Source organism: Mirounga leonina, unplaced genomic scaffold (assembly GCF_011800145.1).
Source record: "Mirounga leonina isolate KUSES-001 unplaced genomic scaffold, KU_Mleo_1.0 Mir_366, whole genome shotgun sequence".
Lineage (NCBI taxonomy): Eukaryota > Metazoa > Chordata > Mammalia > Carnivora > Phocidae > Mirounga > Mirounga leonina.
In genome coordinates this window covers 6,152,398-6,172,520 of record NW_023270709.1, presented here as the reverse complement: position 1 = coordinate 6,172,520, position 20,123 = coordinate 6,152,398, and the positions used below count along the sequence as shown (strand labels likewise).

Below are 20,123 nucleotides of genomic sequence, written 5' to 3'. Positions count from 1 at the left end.
TTTGAATCTTTACCTGCTGGTCCAGGGGGTGGCTCTCCTTGACAAAGGGTGTCTGTTTCTCCCGCTTCTCTATAAAGTCTCAGAGATCTAGAGATACAGTAAGTCTTGGCTACTGAGAGCACGGTGTCTTTCAGACTATGGCCGGAGACACATTAGTGGGTCAAGAAAGCCATTTCATTCATTGGAGTCAGCATTTGAAAGACAAAGGAAGAAAGAGAAACAGAAGGGAACAGGAATGAATTGAACTGAATTGAAAATATCGGAGTATATTGCATATAGTGAGGGTGAACATGATTTCCTAGAAATTGAATAAAATTTCGGTTTCAGGGCACCTGGGTGGCTCAGTTGGTTGGGCGACTGCCTTCGGCTCAGGTCATGATCCTGGAGTCCCGGGATCGAGTCCCGCATCGGGCTCCCTGCTCGGCGGGGGGTCTGCTTCTTCCTCTGACCCTATCCCCTCTCATGTGTTCTCTCTCTCTCATTCTCTCTCTCTCAAATAAATAAATAAAATCTTAAAAAAAAATTTTGGTTTCAGTGATATATATGCACTTACATATATATGTGTGTGGTGTTTGCACACTTGGTTAGGATGTAAGATATATTTAAGGGTCATGGCCAAAGAAGTTTGGAAGTCACTGATTTAGGTAGATGTTGCTTATATAGGGTTGTGGTATAAGAAAAAATACATAAATCTGGTCTTTGACCCTGGAGCACAGAACTCCTGAGACCCTTGGAATTTCCTGAGTGATAAGAGTATATGTTATTCCTAACAAGTCCCGTAGACTACACCTGATTTTATGTTAATAAGGTGACTCTTGCTGGTCCTCTAGACAGCTTTAGGATGGAGGCTGGCAGCCAGAGGAACCAACCATGTGATTAGAGGGTTGAAACTTTCATCTCTACCCCCTGACCTTTGGGGAGAGAAGAAGGGCTACAGACTTTCCATCACCAATGGCCAGTGATTTCACCAATCATGCCTATGCAATGAAACATCCATAAAACCCCTAAACAATGGGGTTTGGGAACTTCCAGGTTGGTGAACACATTGAGCCAAACTTCATGGCTTAAAGCAACAATATTCAACATATTACCTCTTATGATTCTGTGGATCTACTGGGCTTACCTGGGTGGTTCTCCTGTGCATGCTATCTGTGGGGGCTGAAGTCATTTGGAGCCTTATCTGGGCTGGAACAGCCAAGATGGGTCACTCACATGGCTGGCAGTTGATGCTGGCTATAGGCTGGAAGCTCAGTTTAGAGAACCAACTGAAGCACCTTAACATGGCCTCTGCACATAGACTGGCTTTTCACAGCATGATAGATGAATCTTAGGAGAGTGTGTCTTGGGAGCAAGGACTGTGAGAGGCAGGAAGAGAAGAAGTGAGGCCAGTTCAAACTCCATCCACAGGAACAGCATTATTCCCCCTATGTTGCACTAGTCAAAGCAGACACAGGGCCTGCCACCCACCCAAGGAGGTGGAGAAATAAACCTCCCCTTTTGATGAAGGAGGTACAAGATCACATTGCAGAAGAATGTATGAGGTGAGATATTATTGTGACTGTCTTTGAATTGGAACCAGACCATTTATATCTAATTAAAGAGACCTTCCCAAGAGACAGTCAAGGCTAACAGCTGAGGGGCAGCTCCCGTTTCCTCCAGTTTCCTGAGGTGGAAGAGCTATTGCAGGCAGATTTGGCAGCTGGTGAATACTGGCAAATCCCACCTCCCACCCCAACCCCCAAACCTTACCTCTGGGCTGTGGAAGATCTATAATGAGCAGTAGTGGTAGCTAGCTGATGGTGCCAGTTCCTACCTTCCCCCCACACAGCTCTTGCTTGACAAGGATGGTGCAGCTGGTAAAGTGTGAGTTCCCGATCTCCCCACCTCTCTGACTCTTCATCCAAAGCACAGAGATCCTGTCCAGGAAAAAGTTGGAGCAAGCCTTAAGACTGGCAATCCCCTGATGCTGCTAAGGGGTTCTACTTTCACTGGATCAGACTATGGAGCAATTTATGCCCCAAGTCATTAGTGAAAACAATGAAGTAATTGACCAGCAATTAGTGGAAGCTAACAAGTGGGTATGATACGTATAGAAGCAGACTAGCCAGAAGCTTAATGAGGAGGTCATGGAAAGAGAGAGTCAAAGAGAGCTCAGCTAAACCTGCACTTACCCTGTGATCAGGAACTCTGTGTGTATGCCCAAGACTGAGTCCTTCAAAGAGTAAATGGAGACAAATTCTGAGCTATTAGTCCCTGGCTAAAAGTGGGGCAACCTGTAAAAACCCTGAACAGCGAAAGCAGTCTCCAAACCACACCCAAATCTAATGGTAGCAAGTGAAAATCATCAGTTCAGGGGGCTTAACTACAACCTCTGACCAATCAGAGGCTCACTGATAACCTATGCTGACTCAGGGGTGACTGGAAACCAGGCTTAAAGATAAAATTGAGGCCAAAAAGTTTGAGCAGAGATATCAGAGGCTGCACAGTGCAGGGAAAATAGATTTCACTGAACGGGTCAAGCCAACTCACTAAGCAAACAACAACAGCAACAGTCCTCAGAAGGGAGAAAATCAGCATCCCTAATTGCTACAATATATTATCTAAAACGTCCAGTTTTCAACAGAAAATATGAGGACATGCAAAGAAACAGGAAAATATGACTAATGCACAGGATGAAAAGCAGACAATAGAAATTACCTTTAAGGGGTCTAGATGTTGGACATAGCAGATAAAAACTTCAAAGCATCTATTATAAATATGTTCAAAGAACTAAAGGTGTCCATGTCTAAAGAACTAAAGGAAAGTGTGATGATGATGTCTCACCAAATAGAAAATATAAAAAAAGAGATATAAATTACAGAATAGAACCAAATGGAAATTCTAGAGTTGAAATTATAGTTAACTAAAATGAAAATTTCAGTGGAGGGACTTAACTACAGATTTGAGCTGGTAGAAGACAGCATAAGCAAACTGGGAGATAAATGGAGATTATGCAGTAGTAACAAAAGAGAAAAAATGATAAATAAATTGAGCCTCAGAGAAATGTGGGACATCTTTAAGTACATCAACATATGCATACTGGGTATACCAGAAGGAGAAGATAGGGAGAAAGGAACTGAAAAAAATATTAAGAGAAATAATGGCTGGAAACTTCAGAATTTGCTGAAAAGAATTAATCTACACATACAAGGAGCTCAATTAATTCTCAGTAAGATTAAAGCACAGAGCCACACCCAGACACATCATAGTCAAAATGTTGAAAGCCAACAATAAAGAAACAATCTTAAAGGCCACAAGAGAAAAATGACTCATCATATGCAAGGGATTACTAATAAGACTGAACAAATCCTCAATAAGCTGACTTATCATCAAAAATAATGGAAGCCAAAGGCCATATTCAATATGATGGAAAAATCAACCAACCAACCTGTGAATCAAGAAGCTTATGATCAGCAAAACTATCTTTTAAAAATGAAGGTGAAATAAAGACATTCCCAGATAAACTAAAAACTGAGAAAATTCACTGCTTTGAGAAAGAAGAAAAAGTCAGAGGACACGTACTTCCCTATTTCAAAACTATTTAAAAGCAACAGTAACAAAGACAGTGTAGTGTTGGCATAACAATAGACACATAGGTGAATGGAATAGAATTGATCTATTCTATAGAATAGGTCCAGATATAAACCCATGAGTCCAGATATAAACCCATGTGTCTATGGTCAACTGATCTGTGTCATTTGGGTGCCAAGACTATTTAATGGGGAAAGAATAGCCTTTTCAACAGATGGTGCTGGGACTAGATAGCCACATGCAAAAGTATTAATTTGGGCCCTTACCTCACACCTCACACCATATACAAAAATTAACTTAAAATGAATCAAAAGACATAAATGTAAGAGGTAAAACTCTAAAACTCTTAAAGGAAAACAGGAATAAATTTTATAAGCCTGGATTCTGCAATAGTTTCTTAGATATGATACCAAAGAACCAGCAACAAAATAAAAAAGTAGATAAACTGAACTACATTAAAGTTAAAACTTTTGTCTGAAATAATACTATCAAGAAAGTGCAAAGACAACATACAGAATGGAAAATATACTTGCAAATCATATACCTGACACAGCACTTGGATTATTATATGTAAAGAACTCGTAAGACTCAATAATAAAAAGACAAGTAACCCCATTAAAAATGGGCCAAGGATCTGAATAGAAAATTTTCATGGAAAATACACAAGTGGCCAATAAGCACAGGAAAAGATGTTCAACATCAAAAGCCATCTGGGAAATGCAAATCATAACCACCACGAGATACCACTTCACACCTAAAAGGATGGCTTAAATAGAAAGATGGATGATAATAAGCATTGTTGATAATAAGGGAATTTGAAACCCTCAGACATTACTGATGGGAACATAAAATGCTGTGGCTGCTTTGGAAAATAGCCTTGAAGTTCCTCAACAGTTTACACATATAGTCACCATAAGATCCGGTAATTCTGCTCCTATGTATAAGAGAAGAGAAGTGAAAACACGTCCACACAAAAACTTATACACAAATGTTCACAGCAACATTATTCATAAAAGCCAGAAAATGAAAACAACCCAAATGTCCATCAACTAATAAATAGATAAAGGAAAAGTAGTATACCCATGCACTGAAATATTATTTGGCCATAAAAGGGAATGAAGTATTGATACATGCTACTACATGGATGAATCCTGAAAATATTATGATAAGTGACAGAAGTCAGACACAAAAGGCCACATTGTATATAATTCTATTGATATGATATGTCCAGAATAGGCAAATCTCTAGAAACAGAAGGTAATTAGTAAATGCTTAGGGCTGGGGAGGAGGGTGATGAGTACAGGGTTTGTTTCTGGAGTGATGAAAATGTTCTAAAATCATATTATGGTAATGTTTGCACAGATCCATGAATATACTAAAAATCACTGAACTTTAAATGAGTACATTTTATGGTATATAAAATATGTCTCAATTAATACATCTATATTAGTTATATATGGCTCAGGATCTCTCGTGAGATCAGTCATATTGTTGGCCTGGGCTGCAGTCATCAGAAAGCTCGACTGGGGCTATCTGACTCCAAGTTGGATGCTCTGTTTTTGTTGGTTGCTAGAAGAAGGCCTTGGTTCTTTATTTCATGCCAGGTGGGCCTGTCCCTATAGCTGCTAAATATCACAAAGTGATAGCTGGCCTCCCCCAGAGTGAGTTATTCAAAAGAGTAAGGTGGAAAAATGGTACAATGCCTCTTATAACCTAGTCTTAAATGTTACACACTGTCATCTTATCCAAATCTTATTGGTTACACAAGGGCATGAAACCAAGAAGAAAAAAATCATTGGGGGCCCTCTTGGAAAGTGGCTCCCACATGTGGGGATTAAAATCCCATTGCTTTCCCAGTGATCTCAGCTTCTCCAGCTCATTAGCCCTAACTACTACTCAACACTGCCCTAGTGAAATACACTCAGTATCTTGTGGCCCCTGAGGCCTGTGAAGGAGCTTTTCTTTTCTGCTGGAGATCCAAATAAAAACACACACACATGCACACCACACACCCACGCACACACACACACCTCATGTACATGTACAGATACATACATACACACAAATATAAATATATGTTACTTTTCAAAAAGTCTATAAATTCCCAGTATAGGATTGTTTTTTCTTCATCTGGTTTTTCTTTTTCATCTTAATATCACTTATTATTATATTTACCTGGCAAAAATATATGAATCCATGAGAAATGCCTTTCCTTGCCGCAATCCTTCAGTTAGGAATGCAGAAACTCTGATCCCTCATTTTGAGAAATAATGAAAAACACAAATGAGACCCTGACCCTGAGATCCCTGTGATGGCTCTCAAATCAATATACCTGCTTGGCACCTGCTTGTGTCACACTAGTTGAAGCTCTTTCCTTTTCATCTATTAATATTTTTCCTAAGTAACTCAATTAATTAGGGTGTTTGAAGAAGAGGGGAGATCATGTGATGATCCCCAAGAGCTTATCTGTACATGGGCTTTCTCCCATGTAATTTTACAGGGAAATGTTCAAAGTTGAGTGGCCTTCACACTGACTCTGCATAAAAGCATTTTTGCCCTCATTGCATGAGGATTGTCTTTTTTCTATCCCCAAAAGCAAGCGAAAATAATCAGGTGCTTTCTACTTGGCAAAGGGAAGAAACGCAGCAGTGCCCAACTCTGCTCTCACTGGTGTTTAACTTTGAAGAAATTACTTAAGCCTCATCTGTAAAATGGGAATAACAACCTGTCTCATAGGATCCTCATAAGAATTAAATTAGTTAAAATAGCTGAAGTGCTTAGAACAGTTTCCAGCATAACTGCATGTACTAAATGTTAGCTCTCATTATGAATAGTCTTCTACAGGGTTTTTCAGGCTGAAGAATAGGCAGTTGGCTAATAATAATACACAGACCAGTAATAGAGGATGTTGAAATGCAGCACTTTAGTTAGAACACAGACTTCATCTTAGAGGTGGTGCAATGACAAGTGTGTCCCCATGGTGTTAGTTTGGGGTCAGCAGCAGCAGAAGGGGGATGGGTTGTGTCTTGTGTTCTGTGGAGCCATTAGTACCACTCAAGGAGGTAACAATTTTCTCCTAAATTGATTTGGATGGGAGCCTCCAAAATAATGCATTCTGTCTACTTCAGTCTTGAATTCTATCCAGAAAGATTTGGGCCAGCTGACGTCTGTGCATGTACACTTGTATCCTGGAATAAATTTCATCTCCGTCCGAGTCAAGTAAACAAAGTTTTTGTGGTCTAGTCAATCTGGGGAGACAGGAGTCATAAAATCTTGACCCCTGGGCTTAAGGAGTTTACAAAGGATACGTGGAAATGTGGGGGGAATATCTGACAAGTACAAAGTGGTATGGACAATAGAGGGAGAAGACTTACATCTGGGTGAAGACTTGCCAGGGAGAGGACTGGGAAATTAGATGACCCAGCAAAGGAGGGTTTCTTCCTTTGAGAAGAAGTCCTCTTTGGGCAGGCAGGAGCAGAGCATCTTAAAACATACAGAGGAACTGAGGGGCAAGAAAATGGAGGAAGCCTCATCTCAGCCATTCCTCCAGGAGGGTCAGGGATGGTTGCCCTGGATTTTATGTAACCACCCCTACGCTTGACCTTCTGTTAAATATATGAAATGGAATAATCAAGAAAGCAAACTATGAGACTATGGAACAATTCCTTTTGACAGAAAGTGAGTTCCATCTGCTAAACTTTCAATCATGTGGTAAGGTAAAATGAAGAAAAATTTTAAATATTCAAGCTCTAAAAACAAATACTTCTCAAATATCCTTCATCATCAAGCAATGGGAGAATGTACTTCATCAAAAAGAGGAAGTAAATCAAGAAAGAAGAAGACCCAAGATACAGGAAACATGGAATTTAACATACAAGACAGGTGGAGAGTATTTCCAGGATAATGGTGAAGGGAGGTTCCAGAATGTCAGCCATGGACCACTTAGAGAAACCAAACCAGACTGGAACACATCAGAAGACTGCAGAAGATCTCTGTTTCAAGAGGCTAAAGTTATTAGAATGCTCAATGCTTCCTAATATTGAAGGGGTAGGAGTACTCCTGGTTTCTGGGTAGGCATATAAAGAGCTCAGAAGTCTCCATCCTAACTTAATAAACAAATAAAAAGTCAAACAAACTGAAAAAATCAACAACTCTCATAGAACCATCAGAGAAGTAAGGTCACAGAACAGAATGTTGTCCCAGAACTAGAGAAACAGACAGATCAAAGGAATCTCAACTTACCAGAGCAGAAACCCATGAGGAGAAACCTCTGCAGGAACAGTGCCAGGATGCAGAAACCTTGCTAGTATACAGAAACCTGAACTGTAATTGACAATTACTTCAGGCTCAGTGTGATCAACTCTTGAGAATTTCAGGGACCCCATACTTTTGTTTTAACTTCAGGAGGTCAATCAGGTTCCCACAGTAAATATCAGAGAAAAATTCCTTCCTGTTTCCTGCAAGGGGAGGGGAAAGGAAACAATTTTGAATGCAACAGAGCACTCTGTTCTTAACAAGGTCTGCCCTCAGAAGAAACTAGTTAACTAGAGCCTAATCTGCTGGGGTATTATCAGAGCTTAACTGACTTGAGAGAAAGGAAATACCCAATTCCAGCCCACTTTTACCATCCTGTTTAACTTAAGGGGGGAGAGAAAAAAACTGGAAAACACTTCTGAAGCTCACAGTCCAGGGGCATAGTCTCACTAAAAGACTTTTACCTGGTATATCATGTCTAGCTATCAAGAAAAAATTACAAGACATACCAAAAGGCAAAAACCACAATTTGAAGAGACAGAGAAAGCATCAGAACCAGACATGTCAGGGCTGTTAGAATTATCAGAACTGGGAATTTAAGTAGGCTAAGTGTGCTAATAGATAAATAGCGTGTGAAAACAGATAAGCAATGTAAGCAGAGAGATGGAAATCCTAAGAAAGACCCCAAAAGAAATGCTAAAGATCAAAAGCACTATAACAAAAAGGAAGCGTGCCTTTGATCGGCTTACTAGCAGATTGGACATGGCTGAGCAAAGAATCTCTGATCTTGAAGATATCTCAATAGAAACCTCCAAAATGGAAAATCAAAGGGAATAAAGAAAAAAAAGAGAAAATAATAGAATGGCCAAGGACTGTGGGACAACTACAAAAGTTGTAACATGCGCATAATGGAAATACCATAAGGAGAAGAGAGAAAGGAACAGAAGAAATATTTGAAACAATAATGACTGAAAATTTCTCTAAATTAATGTCAGACACCAAACCACAGATCTAGAAAGCTCAAAGAACATCGAGAAGGATAAATGTTATATATATATATACATATATATACCTTAGGTGTATCATTTTTAAAATACAGAAAATCAAAGATAAAAAAAATCCCAAAATGAGCCAAAGGGAAAAAAAAACCTCATCTATAGAGGAACAGATAATTATATCTTACTTCTCAGAAACCCTGCAGTCAAGAACAGAGTGGAGTGAAATGTTTAAAATGTTGAGAGGAAAAACAAAAACAAAAAACTCACACCACCCTACAGTTCTGTAACCTGCAAAATTATCCTTCAAAAATGAAGGAGAAATAAAGATTTTCTCAGACAAACAAAAACTGAGGGATTTTTTTTTCCCCCAGTAGACCTGCCTTGTAAGAAATGTTAAAAGAAGTTCTTTAGAGAGAAGGTAAATGCTATAGGACAGAAACTCAGATCTACATAAAGGAAGAGTGTTGAAGGAATAAGTGAAGGTAAAATTAAATATTTTGTTTTTCTTATTCTTAATTGATCTAACAGATAACAGTTTGTTCAAAATAATAGCAACCATGTATTTGATAATGTATGCTTATGTATATACATATATATATATGTATATATATATATATGCTTACATATGCTTCTATATAAGTTACATGAGTGGCAGCAATGATACAAGGCCCTGGAAGGGGGAACTGGGATTACTTTTTTAGTATAAGGTACCTACACTACCTGTGAAGCAATACTTTATTTGAAAGTGGACTTGTATTACTGTAAATGTATATTGCAAACTCTGGGCAACCACTAAGACAAGTTTTTTTAAAAAACTGTAACTGATATGCCAAGAAAGGAGAGAAAATAGAATTATATAAAATGCTCAGTTAAAACCATAAAAAGCAGAAAAAGAGTGGAAGACAAAAATAGAGGCAAAAAATAGTAAATAATAACAAATATGTAGGCATTCATCCAACCATATCAATAATCAGTTTGAACATCAGTGGTCCTAATGCAACAATAAAAGACAGAGACTGTCAGAGTGGATAAAAAAAAAAAATGACCTGGGGTGCCTGGGTGGCTCAGTCAGTTAAGTGTCTGCCTTCAGCTCAGGTCATGATCTCAGGGTCCTGGGGTAGAACCCTGCATCAGGCTCAGCGGGGAGTCTGTTTCTCCCTCTGCCCCTTCCCACTGTTTGTGTTCTCTCTTGCTCTCTCTCTCTCTCAAATAAATAAAATCATAAAATAAAAAAATGACCCAACTATACATGTCTACAAGAAACCCACTTTAAATATAGGCATATAGATTTAAAGTAAATGGATGGAGGAAAAAAAATATACCATTCTATTCAAAAGAAAGGAGCAGCTACATTAATTTCAGACAGAGCAGATTCCAAAGCAATGAACAGTATCAGGGATAAAGAAGGGCATTACATAATGACAAAAGGTCAATTCTTCAGGAAGACATGACAATCCTTAACATGCATGCTCCTAACAAAGAGCATCAAAGTAGGTGTGGCAAAAACTGAGAGAATTGCAAGGATAGACGAATCCACTATCATAGTTGGAATTAAGTTTCCATAGTGTAGTGGTTATCATGCTTAGCTCACTATCATAGCTGGAGACTTATACAACCCTTTATCAGAAATGGACAGATACAGAGGACAGAAATTCAGTAAGGATGTACTTCAACTCAAGACTACATCTCCCATACAGCTCAGCACCAGAAAAAAACAAATAATCCAATTTAAAAATGGTCAGAAGACATGAACAGACATTTCTTCAAAGAAGACATCCAGATGGCCACAGACACATGAAAAAATATCAACATCACTCATCATCGGAAATACAGATCAAAACCACAATGAGATATCACCTCACACCTGTCAGAATGGCTTAAATCAACAACACAAGAAACAACAGGTGTTGTGAGGATGTGGAGAAAAAGGAACACTTGTGCACTGTTGGTGGGAATGCAAACTGGTGCAGCCATTGTGGAGAACAGTATGGAGGTTCCTCAGAATCACCATATGATCCAATAACTGCACTCCTGGGACTTTATCTAAAGAATATGAAAACACTAGTTCAAAAAGATATATGCACCCCTATGTTTATTGCAGCATTATTTACATTAGCCAAGTTATAGAAGCAGCCCATGTTCATCAATAGATGAATGGATAAAGAGGATGTGGTATGTGTATATATACCATGTACATACATACAGACATACATTCCATATATATATATATAATGGAATATTAGTCATGAAAAAGAATGAAATCTTGCCATTTGCAACAACATAGATGATGTAGGGGGTATGATGCTAAGTGAAATAGGTCAGTCCGAGAAAGAAAAACACCCTATGATTTCACTTGTATGTGGAATTTAAGAAATAAATGAACAAGAAAAAAGAGACAAACCAAAAAACAGACTTATAACTATAGAGACAAACAGATGGTTGGGTGGGGGGGATGGGTGACATAGGTGAAGGGGATTAAGAGTGCACTTACCATGATGAGCACTGAGTATTGTTAGAATTGTTGAATCACTACATTGTATACCTGAAACTGATATAACATTGTATCTTAACTGTACTCAAGTTGAAAAATTAAAAAAAATGAAAAAAAAATTTAAAAATTGACAAAAAAAGACTGTATCTCCCAGCTTTCCTTGTAGCAAGGTGTGGCCAAGTAACCAACTTCTGGCAAAAGGGATCTAAACCAAATTATTATTTGTCAATTTACAGGTATCCTTAAGAGATAGGCATTTTATGCCTTTAGGACTTTCCTTTCTCCCTTTACCTTCTTCCTGTTCCTTGGGATGTGGATGCGGTGACTGGAGTTGGAGCTTCCATCTTGGCTTATGATGTAACTGTGGGTATGGAGGCCACTTGGATAAAAGAAGAGATGGAAGTAGCCTGGGTCCTTGACTGATGCTATGCAAACTTATCTCTTGGCTTGCATAGGAAAAGAAATAGGCTTGCTTAAGGCACTGTTACTTTGGAGGTTTTGTCATGCATGGTAGAACAAAGTAAGGTAAATCTAAGTAACACCAAGCCAATTAAGAAATAGATGCAGGAGTTGGACTGTGGCCAGCATATCAACATTTAAATTAAAGCTGGATTAGAAAATGTGGCTTGGACCTACAACCAAAGACGCAGGGTTCTACTTATTAGTACCCTCTAAGTCTAGGTCTTGAGTTAACATGTTAGAACTGCAGATTACAGAGCAGACATGTAGCCAGCACAGTCTGGCAGTCTTGAATCTTAGTGTGCAATTGAATCACCTGGTGATCTTGTTGGACCACACATTCCAATTCAGTGGTGTGAAGTGGGACCTGTGATTCTTTCTAATAAGCTTCCAGGTGCTGACACTGCCACTCCAAGGATCATACTTTGGGTACCATGTCACACCCCACTGAAATAAACCAGAGTCCACTCTGGTGGTCCTCAGCCTGTCCTGGGCTCTGACCCAGGTGTGCTTATGGCCTGGAATCTCAGCAGAGGACTTAGTAAGAGGTAGAGAGAGGGCAACCCTAACACATTCATTCTCAAACCTGACTGCACATTGAATACTGCAGAGCTTCAAAACATGCTAATGTGTGCCTCCCACTGAGATCCTCGCTCTGAGTGTCACCGGGAATTGGATGGTTTAAAAGCTTCCCTGATGTGCAGAAGCTTTTTACCTTGATGAAGTCCCAAAAGTTCATTTTTGCTTTGTTTCACTAGCTTTTGGAGCTGTATCTTGAAAGAAGTTGCTGTGGCCGATATCAAAGAGGTTGCTGCCTGTGTTCTCCTCTAGGATTTTGATGGATTCCTGTCTCACATTGAGGTCTTTCATCCACTTTGAGTTTATCTTTGTGAATGGTGTTAGGGAATGGTCGGGTTTCATTCTTCTGCATGTGGCTGTCCAGTTTTCCCAGCACCATTTATTGAAGAGACTGTCTTTTTTCCATTGCATGTTTTTTCCTGCTTTGTCAAAGATTATTTGACCATAGAGTTGAGGTCCGTATCTGGGTTCTCTATTCTGTTCCATAGGTCTATATGTCTGTTTTTGTGCCAGTACCATGCTGTCTTGGTGATCATTGCTTTATAATACATCTTGAAATCAGGCAACGTGATGCCCCCAGCTTTGTTTTTCTTTTTCAACATTTCCTTGGCGATTCGGGGTCTTTTCTGATTCCATACAAATTTTAGGATTGTTTGTTCCAGCACTTTGAAAAATGTCATTGGAATTTTGATCGGGATGGCATTGAAGGTATAGATTGCTCTGGGCAGCATAGACATTTTAACAATGTTTATTCTTCCGATCCATGAGCATGGAATATTTTTCCATCTTTTTGTGTCTTCTTCAATTTCTTTCATGAGTGTTTTGTAGTTCCTAGAGTATAGATCCTTTACCTCTTTGGTTAGGTTTATTCCAAGATATCTTATGGTTTTTGGTGCTATTGTAAATGGAATCGTTGCTCTAATTTCTCTTTCTACAGTTGCATTGTTAGCATATAAGAAAGCAACTGATTTCTGTGCATTGATTTTGTATCCTGCCACATTACTGAATTGCTGGATGAGTTCTAGTAATTTGGGGGTGGAGTCTTTTGGGTTTTCCACATAAAGTATCATGTCGTCTGCGAAAAGAGAGAGTTTGACTTCTTCTTTGCCAATTTGAATACCTTTTATTTCTTTTTGTTGTCTGATTGCTGTTGCTAGGACTTCTAGTACTATGTTGAACAATAGTGGCGAGAGTGGGCATCCTTGACATGTTCCTGATCTTAAGGGAAAGGCTCTCAGCTTTTCCCCATTGAGGATGATATTCGCTGTGGGTTTATCATAGATGGATTTTATGAACTTGAGGAATGTTCCTTCTATCCCTATACTCTGAAGAGTTTTAATCAGGAAAGGATGTTATATTTTGTCAAATGCTTTTTCTGCATCAGTTGAGAGGACCATATGGTTCTTCTCCCTCCTCTTATTAATGTGTTCTATCACATTGATTGATTTGCGAATGTTGAACCACCCTTGCATCCCGGGGATAAATCCCACTTGGTCGTGGTGGATGATCCTTTTAATGTATTGTTGGATCCTATTAGCTAGGATTTTGTTGAGAATTTTGGAATCCATATTCATCAGGGATATCGTTCTGAAATTCTCCTTTTTGATGGGGTCTTTGCCTGGTTTGGGGATTAAGGTAATGCTGGCCTCATAGAATGAGTTTGGAAGTTTTCCTTCTGTTTCTATTTTTTGAAACAGCTTCAGTAGAATAGGTATTATTTCTTCTTTGAATGTTTGGTAGAATTCCCCAGGGAATCCATCAGGCCCTTGACTCTTGTTTTTGGGAGGTTTTTGATCACTGCTTCAATCTCGTTACTGGTTATTGGCCTATTCAGGTTGTCAATTTCTTCCTGTTTCAGTATTGGCAGCTTATAGGTTTCCAGAAGGCCTCCATTTCATCCAGATTGTTCAGTTTATTGGCATATAGTTGCTGATAATAATTTCTAATAATTGTTTCTATTTCCTTGGTGTTAGTCGTGATCTCTCCCTTTTCATTCCTAATTTTATTAATTTGGGTCCTTTCTCTTTTCTTTTGGATAAGTCTGGCCAGTGGTTTATCGATCTTATTAATTCTTTCAAAGAACCAACTTCTAGTTTTGTTGATCTGATCTACTGTGTTTCTGGTTTCTAATTCATTGATCTCTGCTCTAATTTTAATTATTTCTCTTTTCTAATACATGGCTTAGGCATCGTTTGTTACTTTTTGTCTAGTTCTTTAAGATGTAGAGTTAGTTGGTGAATTTGGGATTTTTCTATTTTTTTGAGGCTTGGATGGCTATGTATTTCCCCCTTAGGACCGCCTTTGTAGTATCCCATAGGTTTTGGACCGATATGTTTTTGTTCTCATTGATTTCCAAGAATTGTTTAAGTTCTCCTTTGATTTCCTGGTTGACCCAAACATTCTTGAGCAGAGTGGTCTTTAGCTCTCAAGGCAACCCACAGAATGGAAGAAGATATTTGCGAATGACACTACAGATAAAGGGCTGGTATCTAAGATCTATAAAGAACTTCTCAAACTCAACACCCAAAAAACAAATAATCAAGTCAAAAAGTGGGCAGAAGATAGAAAAGACACTTCTCTGAAGAAGACATACAAATGGCTAACAGACACATGAAAAAATGTTCCTCATCATTAGCCATCAGGGAAATCCAAATCAAAACCACATTGAGATACCACCTTACACCAGTTAGAATGGCAAAAATGGACAGGGAAAGAAACAACAAATGTTGGAGAGGTTGTGAAGAAAGGGGAACCCTCTTACACTGTTGGTGGGAATGCAAGTTGGTACAGCCACTTTGGAAAACAGTGTGGAGGTTCCTCAAAAATTTAAAAATAGACCTACCCTATGGCCCAGCAATTGTACTCCTGGGTATTTACCCCAAAGACACAGATGTAGTGAAAAGAAGGGCCATACGCTCCCCAATGTTCATAGCAGCAATGTCCGCAATAGCCAAACTGTGGAAAGAGCTTAGATGCCCTTCAACAGATGAGTGGATAAAGAAGATGTGGTCCATATATACAATGGAATATTACTCAGCCATCAGAAAGGATGAATACCCAACTTTTACATCAACATGGATGGGACTGGAGGAGATTATGCTAAGTGAAATAAGTCAAGCAGAGAAAGTCAATTATCATATGGTTTCACTTATTTGTGGAATATAAGGAATAGCATGGAGGACATTAGGAGAAGGAAGGGAAAAATGGCGGGGGGGATTGGAGGGAGAGATGAACCATGAGAGACTATGGACTCTGAGAAACAAACAGGGTTTTAGAGGGGAGGGGGGAGGGGGGATGGGTTAGCCCAGTGATGGGTATTAAGGAGGGCATGTACTGCATGGAGCACTGGGTGTTATATGAAAACAATGGATCGTGGATCACCACATCAAAAACCAATGATGTATTGTATGGTGACTAACATAATAAAATTTAAACATTGTTTTTTGTTTTTTTTTTTAAAGATTTTATTTATTTATTTGAGACAGAGAGAATGAGAGAGACAGAGAGCACATGAGAGGGGGGAGGGTCAGAGGGAGAAGCAGGCTCCCTGCTGAGCAGGGAGCCCAATGCGGGACTCGATCCTGGGACTCCGGGATCATGACCTGAGCCGAAGGCAGTTGCTTAACCAACTGAGCCACCCAGGCGCCCAACATAATAAAATTAAAAAAAAAAAAAAAAAAGCTTCCCTGCTGATCCTAATGGGCAGGCCAGGCTGGGACCCACTGCCCTAGAGGGCCAATATTCTGGTGGAAGTTCTTGTTTATGGGTTGAGGCAAGAACTCTGCAAAAAAAAGGGTCCCTCCTATCCTCCAAGCTGGGACTGGGGTAAGATGAGTGAGGCATCTGCCTTGGTCATTAAGGTAAATGGGGCGTGGGGAGGGGACGGAAACACCCCCAAAACTCAGTAATTAAGATAAATATTTTAGGGATTCCTGGGTGGCTCAGTCAATTGAGCTTCCAACTCTTGATTTCGGCTCAGGTCATGAGCTGAGCCCCGTGTTGGGACTCTGCACTGAGTGTGGACCCTGTTTGGGATTCTCTCTCTCCCTCTGCCCCTCCCCCTCTGTCTCTCAAAAAATTAAATTTTAAGATATTTAACACAATATTTTAAAAAATCAACATTAACACAAGGAAATCCACAATGAATAAAATTATCAAAATTTTAAATAATGACCGGATCTTTAACAGCACTGTGCAGAGCCATATCGGAGCCTGAGGCCCAAGGCATAGCAGTAATCCAGTCTCTAGCCTATACTAACCAACTCCTAACCCCTGAGGCTCAACAACTCGGCTAAGGGCCACTCAAGAGGGGGCTGCTCCCCCAGTTTGTGAGCCACCTTCCCTCCTCCTCCGCTGATCTTGGGAAAAGTTATGGGCAGGTCAACCTTTGCCCTCACATGGTTCTGAAATGGGTCATAGCAGTTCTTTAAATAAATTAACCACGACCATAAGAAGAACAATAGCAGATATTTATTGAGTTCTAAGTACTTTACAAATATTAACTCATTTAATCGTCACATGGATCTTATGAGGTCAGTACTATTCTTATCCCTACTCACAGGAGAGGAAACTGAGGCACAGGTTCAATTAATCTGTCCCAAATTACACAGCAAGTGAAGAAGCTGAGTTGAGAATCAAACCCAGGCAGTTTGGCTCCAGAGTCCATGCTGGTGACTACTTGCTTTAACAGTGTGACCCAGGTCAAAAATGCACCCGTCATTCCCATTCTGTCCCACAGTGTGCCCAGTGATGGTTTCAGTATAGCTCAACAGAGCCTAATAATGAATCCACACAGTAACATTAAAAATACCCACCCACCCCACAAACAACCAAACACCCCAAAATAACATCAGCAATAGAACGACCACACTTGAATAATGTGAACTCTCAGTTCTTTATTCAATTTTGGGCAAGAAATTAAGGTCACCAAATTAAGTTACGGGGTACAGAAATCTGTTTCCTATGCTGGTTGTCGCTGCCCTGAAGTGGGCAGGAGGCCACCAGGGAGCTGCGGAGGTGACGCGTGCCAGGGCTCTGCAGGACCGTGGAGGGGTAGGACAGGGAGCCTCAGGGGAGCCTCAGGGATCATCGGATCGTGTACTTGTCCCACTTCTTCTCGGGGTCGTAGGGCTCCCAGCGGCTGGCGGGGAAGATGTGCTTGTTCTTCTCGTACCAGCTGCGCAGCACCACCTTGCCCGCGTGCGACTCGTCCTTCTCCATGGTGGCGTCGCTCAGCAGCCGCACGTCGTCGTGCACGTCGAAGCTGAAGAGCGGCCCGCTCTTGCCCCGGGCCTTGGTGACGATGAAGTCGTAGAAGGTGTGGTAGTGGGGCAGGATCAGGTCCTCCTTGATGTACATGAGCTGCTCCACGCCGGCCGCCCGCAGCTCGCGGAAGTCCTTGCGCAGCCCCTGCAGCGCCTTCCTCAGGAACTGCTGCACCGTGCTGCCCTTGTGGATGCGGACCGTGCGCCGGTGCCCCGAGCCGTCCCAGTAGCTGAACGTGACCTCCATCTCCTCGCGCTTCACCTTCTCGCGCCTGGCCTCCCACTCCTGCCGCAGCTGCTCCCGCAGCCGGTTCTCCTCCTCCTCGCGCTCGCGGTCCGGCAGGAAGCTCGTGTCCACGTCTGGATTCTTCCCCAGGTTCTTCTTCCTCTTGCTCGGCCCCGCGGACCTGGGCCGCTCCCCAGCCGCCGCCTCCGCGTCCGCGTCGCCCGCGTCGCCCGCGTCGCCCTCGTCGGGCGTGAAGGACAGGCTGCAGATCTTGCGCTTCTGCTCCTGCTTGCGCTCCTTCTCCCGCAGCGCCTCCAGCTGCAGCCGCCGCGCCTCCAGCTGCTCCCTCTTGGCTAGCTGCCTCTCTCGGTCCTTCAGCAGGGCCTCCTGCTTGGCCTTCATGTCGTTCAGGGTTACCAGGCCCACCGTGCTCGACTTCAGCTCGGCCTCCACGGCGTCGTAATGAGCCGAGAATTTCTTGTCCACCTTCGACTTGATGATGGTCTCCTCGGCGATCCGCTGCTTCAGCACCTCCATCTGCTCCTTCTGCTTTTCCCGCTGCTTGATCAGGTGCATGGCCCTGCCGGCCTCGCGCATCGTGCCCTTGTACTGAGCCATGCTCGCGGCTCGGCGCACACGCAGTCACGCCCGCTTCCAGGACCTTCCCAACGCCCGGGGCTTTCGGGGCTAGCTCCCGGACTCTGCAGCAATGAAAAGCGCCTGAGTTAGAAAGGGACCAGAATAACAGCTTCATGAATATTTCGCGGCGGTGCATTCTAATAGAACTTTCTGAGACGATGGAAATGTTCTGTAGCTGTGCTGACCGATGTGTGCAGCCGTATGAGGCTACTGAGCCCTTGGAATGTGGCTGGGTGCCGTCGAGGTGCTGTCTTTTTATTTTAGTTTAGTTAATTTAAATCTAAACAGCTGTGTGTGACTAGGAGCGCCCCCCCCTCATAGGGACAGTACAAGGCTGGGTTTTGAGAGCTGCACGTGGAGAGGGCGGTTTGACAGAGCAAACTCTTCCCTGTGCAGGTGTCCTCATCCGTCCAGGTACCCCCTCAAGCACACACATGCAAGAGTCTGGGCACCAAGAAGGCAGGCCAGCCGTGGCTTGGATTCGGGTGTGTTGGCCGGTGGAAAGCAGAGTCTGAGAGGAAAATGCCCACGCTGGCCCTGGGGGCGCAGGCACCTACCTGTCCCCTCAATCAGATGCAGAGCACTTCTTGGGGATGCAAGGGAGTGAGGGGAGAAGAGTCAGACAGAAGCACCTTTTAGTACTCTCCTAGAGGGCAGTAATGTTAGCTAAGCTCCCATTAATGTGTTAAGAGTGAGGCAGGACCATGTTAGTTGCTGTCCCTCAAGAATAATTCCTGCAGTGAGGATTTGTTGAGTAGGCCTTATGCCCTGTGTTAAAGAATTCAGAAGCACTGTGGGTACAGCCCCGCTTGCTGTGGAAAACAGGACATCTAGGGAACTATAGAAGGCAGAGGAGATCTAAGTAAAAAAACTGCTTCTTGGTGTTTCAGCCAACTGGAGTGAGGCCTCCCCCTAACTTCACTAGACTCAACTGGAGCTGACCATCCTCCCTTGGGACCAGTCTCAACCTGCCTGAGGCACCATAGCTCCATCATCCTCTGGACCCTCACCCCCATAAACTCCAGACAGGGTCTCATCCAATCATCCCCACTCTCTTAAACTCTTCCACTCTGCCCTCTAGAAGGCAGCACCTCATCAGCAAACTCTTCTAAATCCTCCGCCACCTCTGGGAACCTTCCCTTTTACCTTCTTGTCTCACACTGGAAGCCTGCTGTTCCCTGAGAAGACCATTTCTCCCTGCAGCTCCCTAAAGTACAGGTTGTTTTCTTCTGGCGTCTACATCATCTTAAAGTCTAAAAGTGCAATGAGTGTCTTTGCAGTTTCGAAAACATCTCTTCTATTTTTTTTTTTTTAACTCCATCTCCCTTGAAGCTCATGCAACCCAGTGATACCATCCCAGCTGTTGCTGTCATTTCCGTAATTCCCCGTCCTCCTGAACCCTTGAGGATTAGCACCTGGCTCAAATGCCTTCCCCCTCCATCCTCCAACCATCCTAATCCTGGATGTCATCAGCAGAACCCACCTGACACCCAGACCTCCTCGCTTCCTTTGTCACACCCTAGTTCTTATACTACCAGCAAGTGCCCCATCTCCCAAATGGGAACTCAGTCACCTCCTTTATTTTCAAATTACTTACTCCAGTACCTCAACTTGAACTGTCCTCTGATAGCTCAAGACCTCCG

At 41.9% G+C, this 20,123-nt stretch overlaps 1 protein-coding gene across 1 annotated transcript; it reads right to left on the bottom strand.

Annotated features, from left to right (window-relative positions):
- Nucleotides 1–17,419: 17,419 nt before the first annotated feature.
- FAM50B (family with sequence similarity 50 member B) lies at nt 17,420–18,626 on the bottom strand. Its single transcript, XM_035030477.1, has one exon. The coding sequence runs from the start codon at nt 18,457–18,459 to the stop codon at nt 17,437–17,439; it is 1,023 nt and encodes a 340-aa protein (XP_034886368.1). The 5' UTR covers nt 18,460–18,626; the 3' UTR covers nt 17,420–17,436.
- Between the last annotated feature and the right edge of the window lie 1,497 nt (nt 18,627–20,123).

What these genes read in the sequence shown, in the direction of transcription:
- FAM50B (XM_035030477.1), bottom strand. Translation starts at nt 18,459, where the DNA reads ATGGCTCAGTACAAGGGCACGATGCGCGAGGCCGGCAGGGCCATGCAC.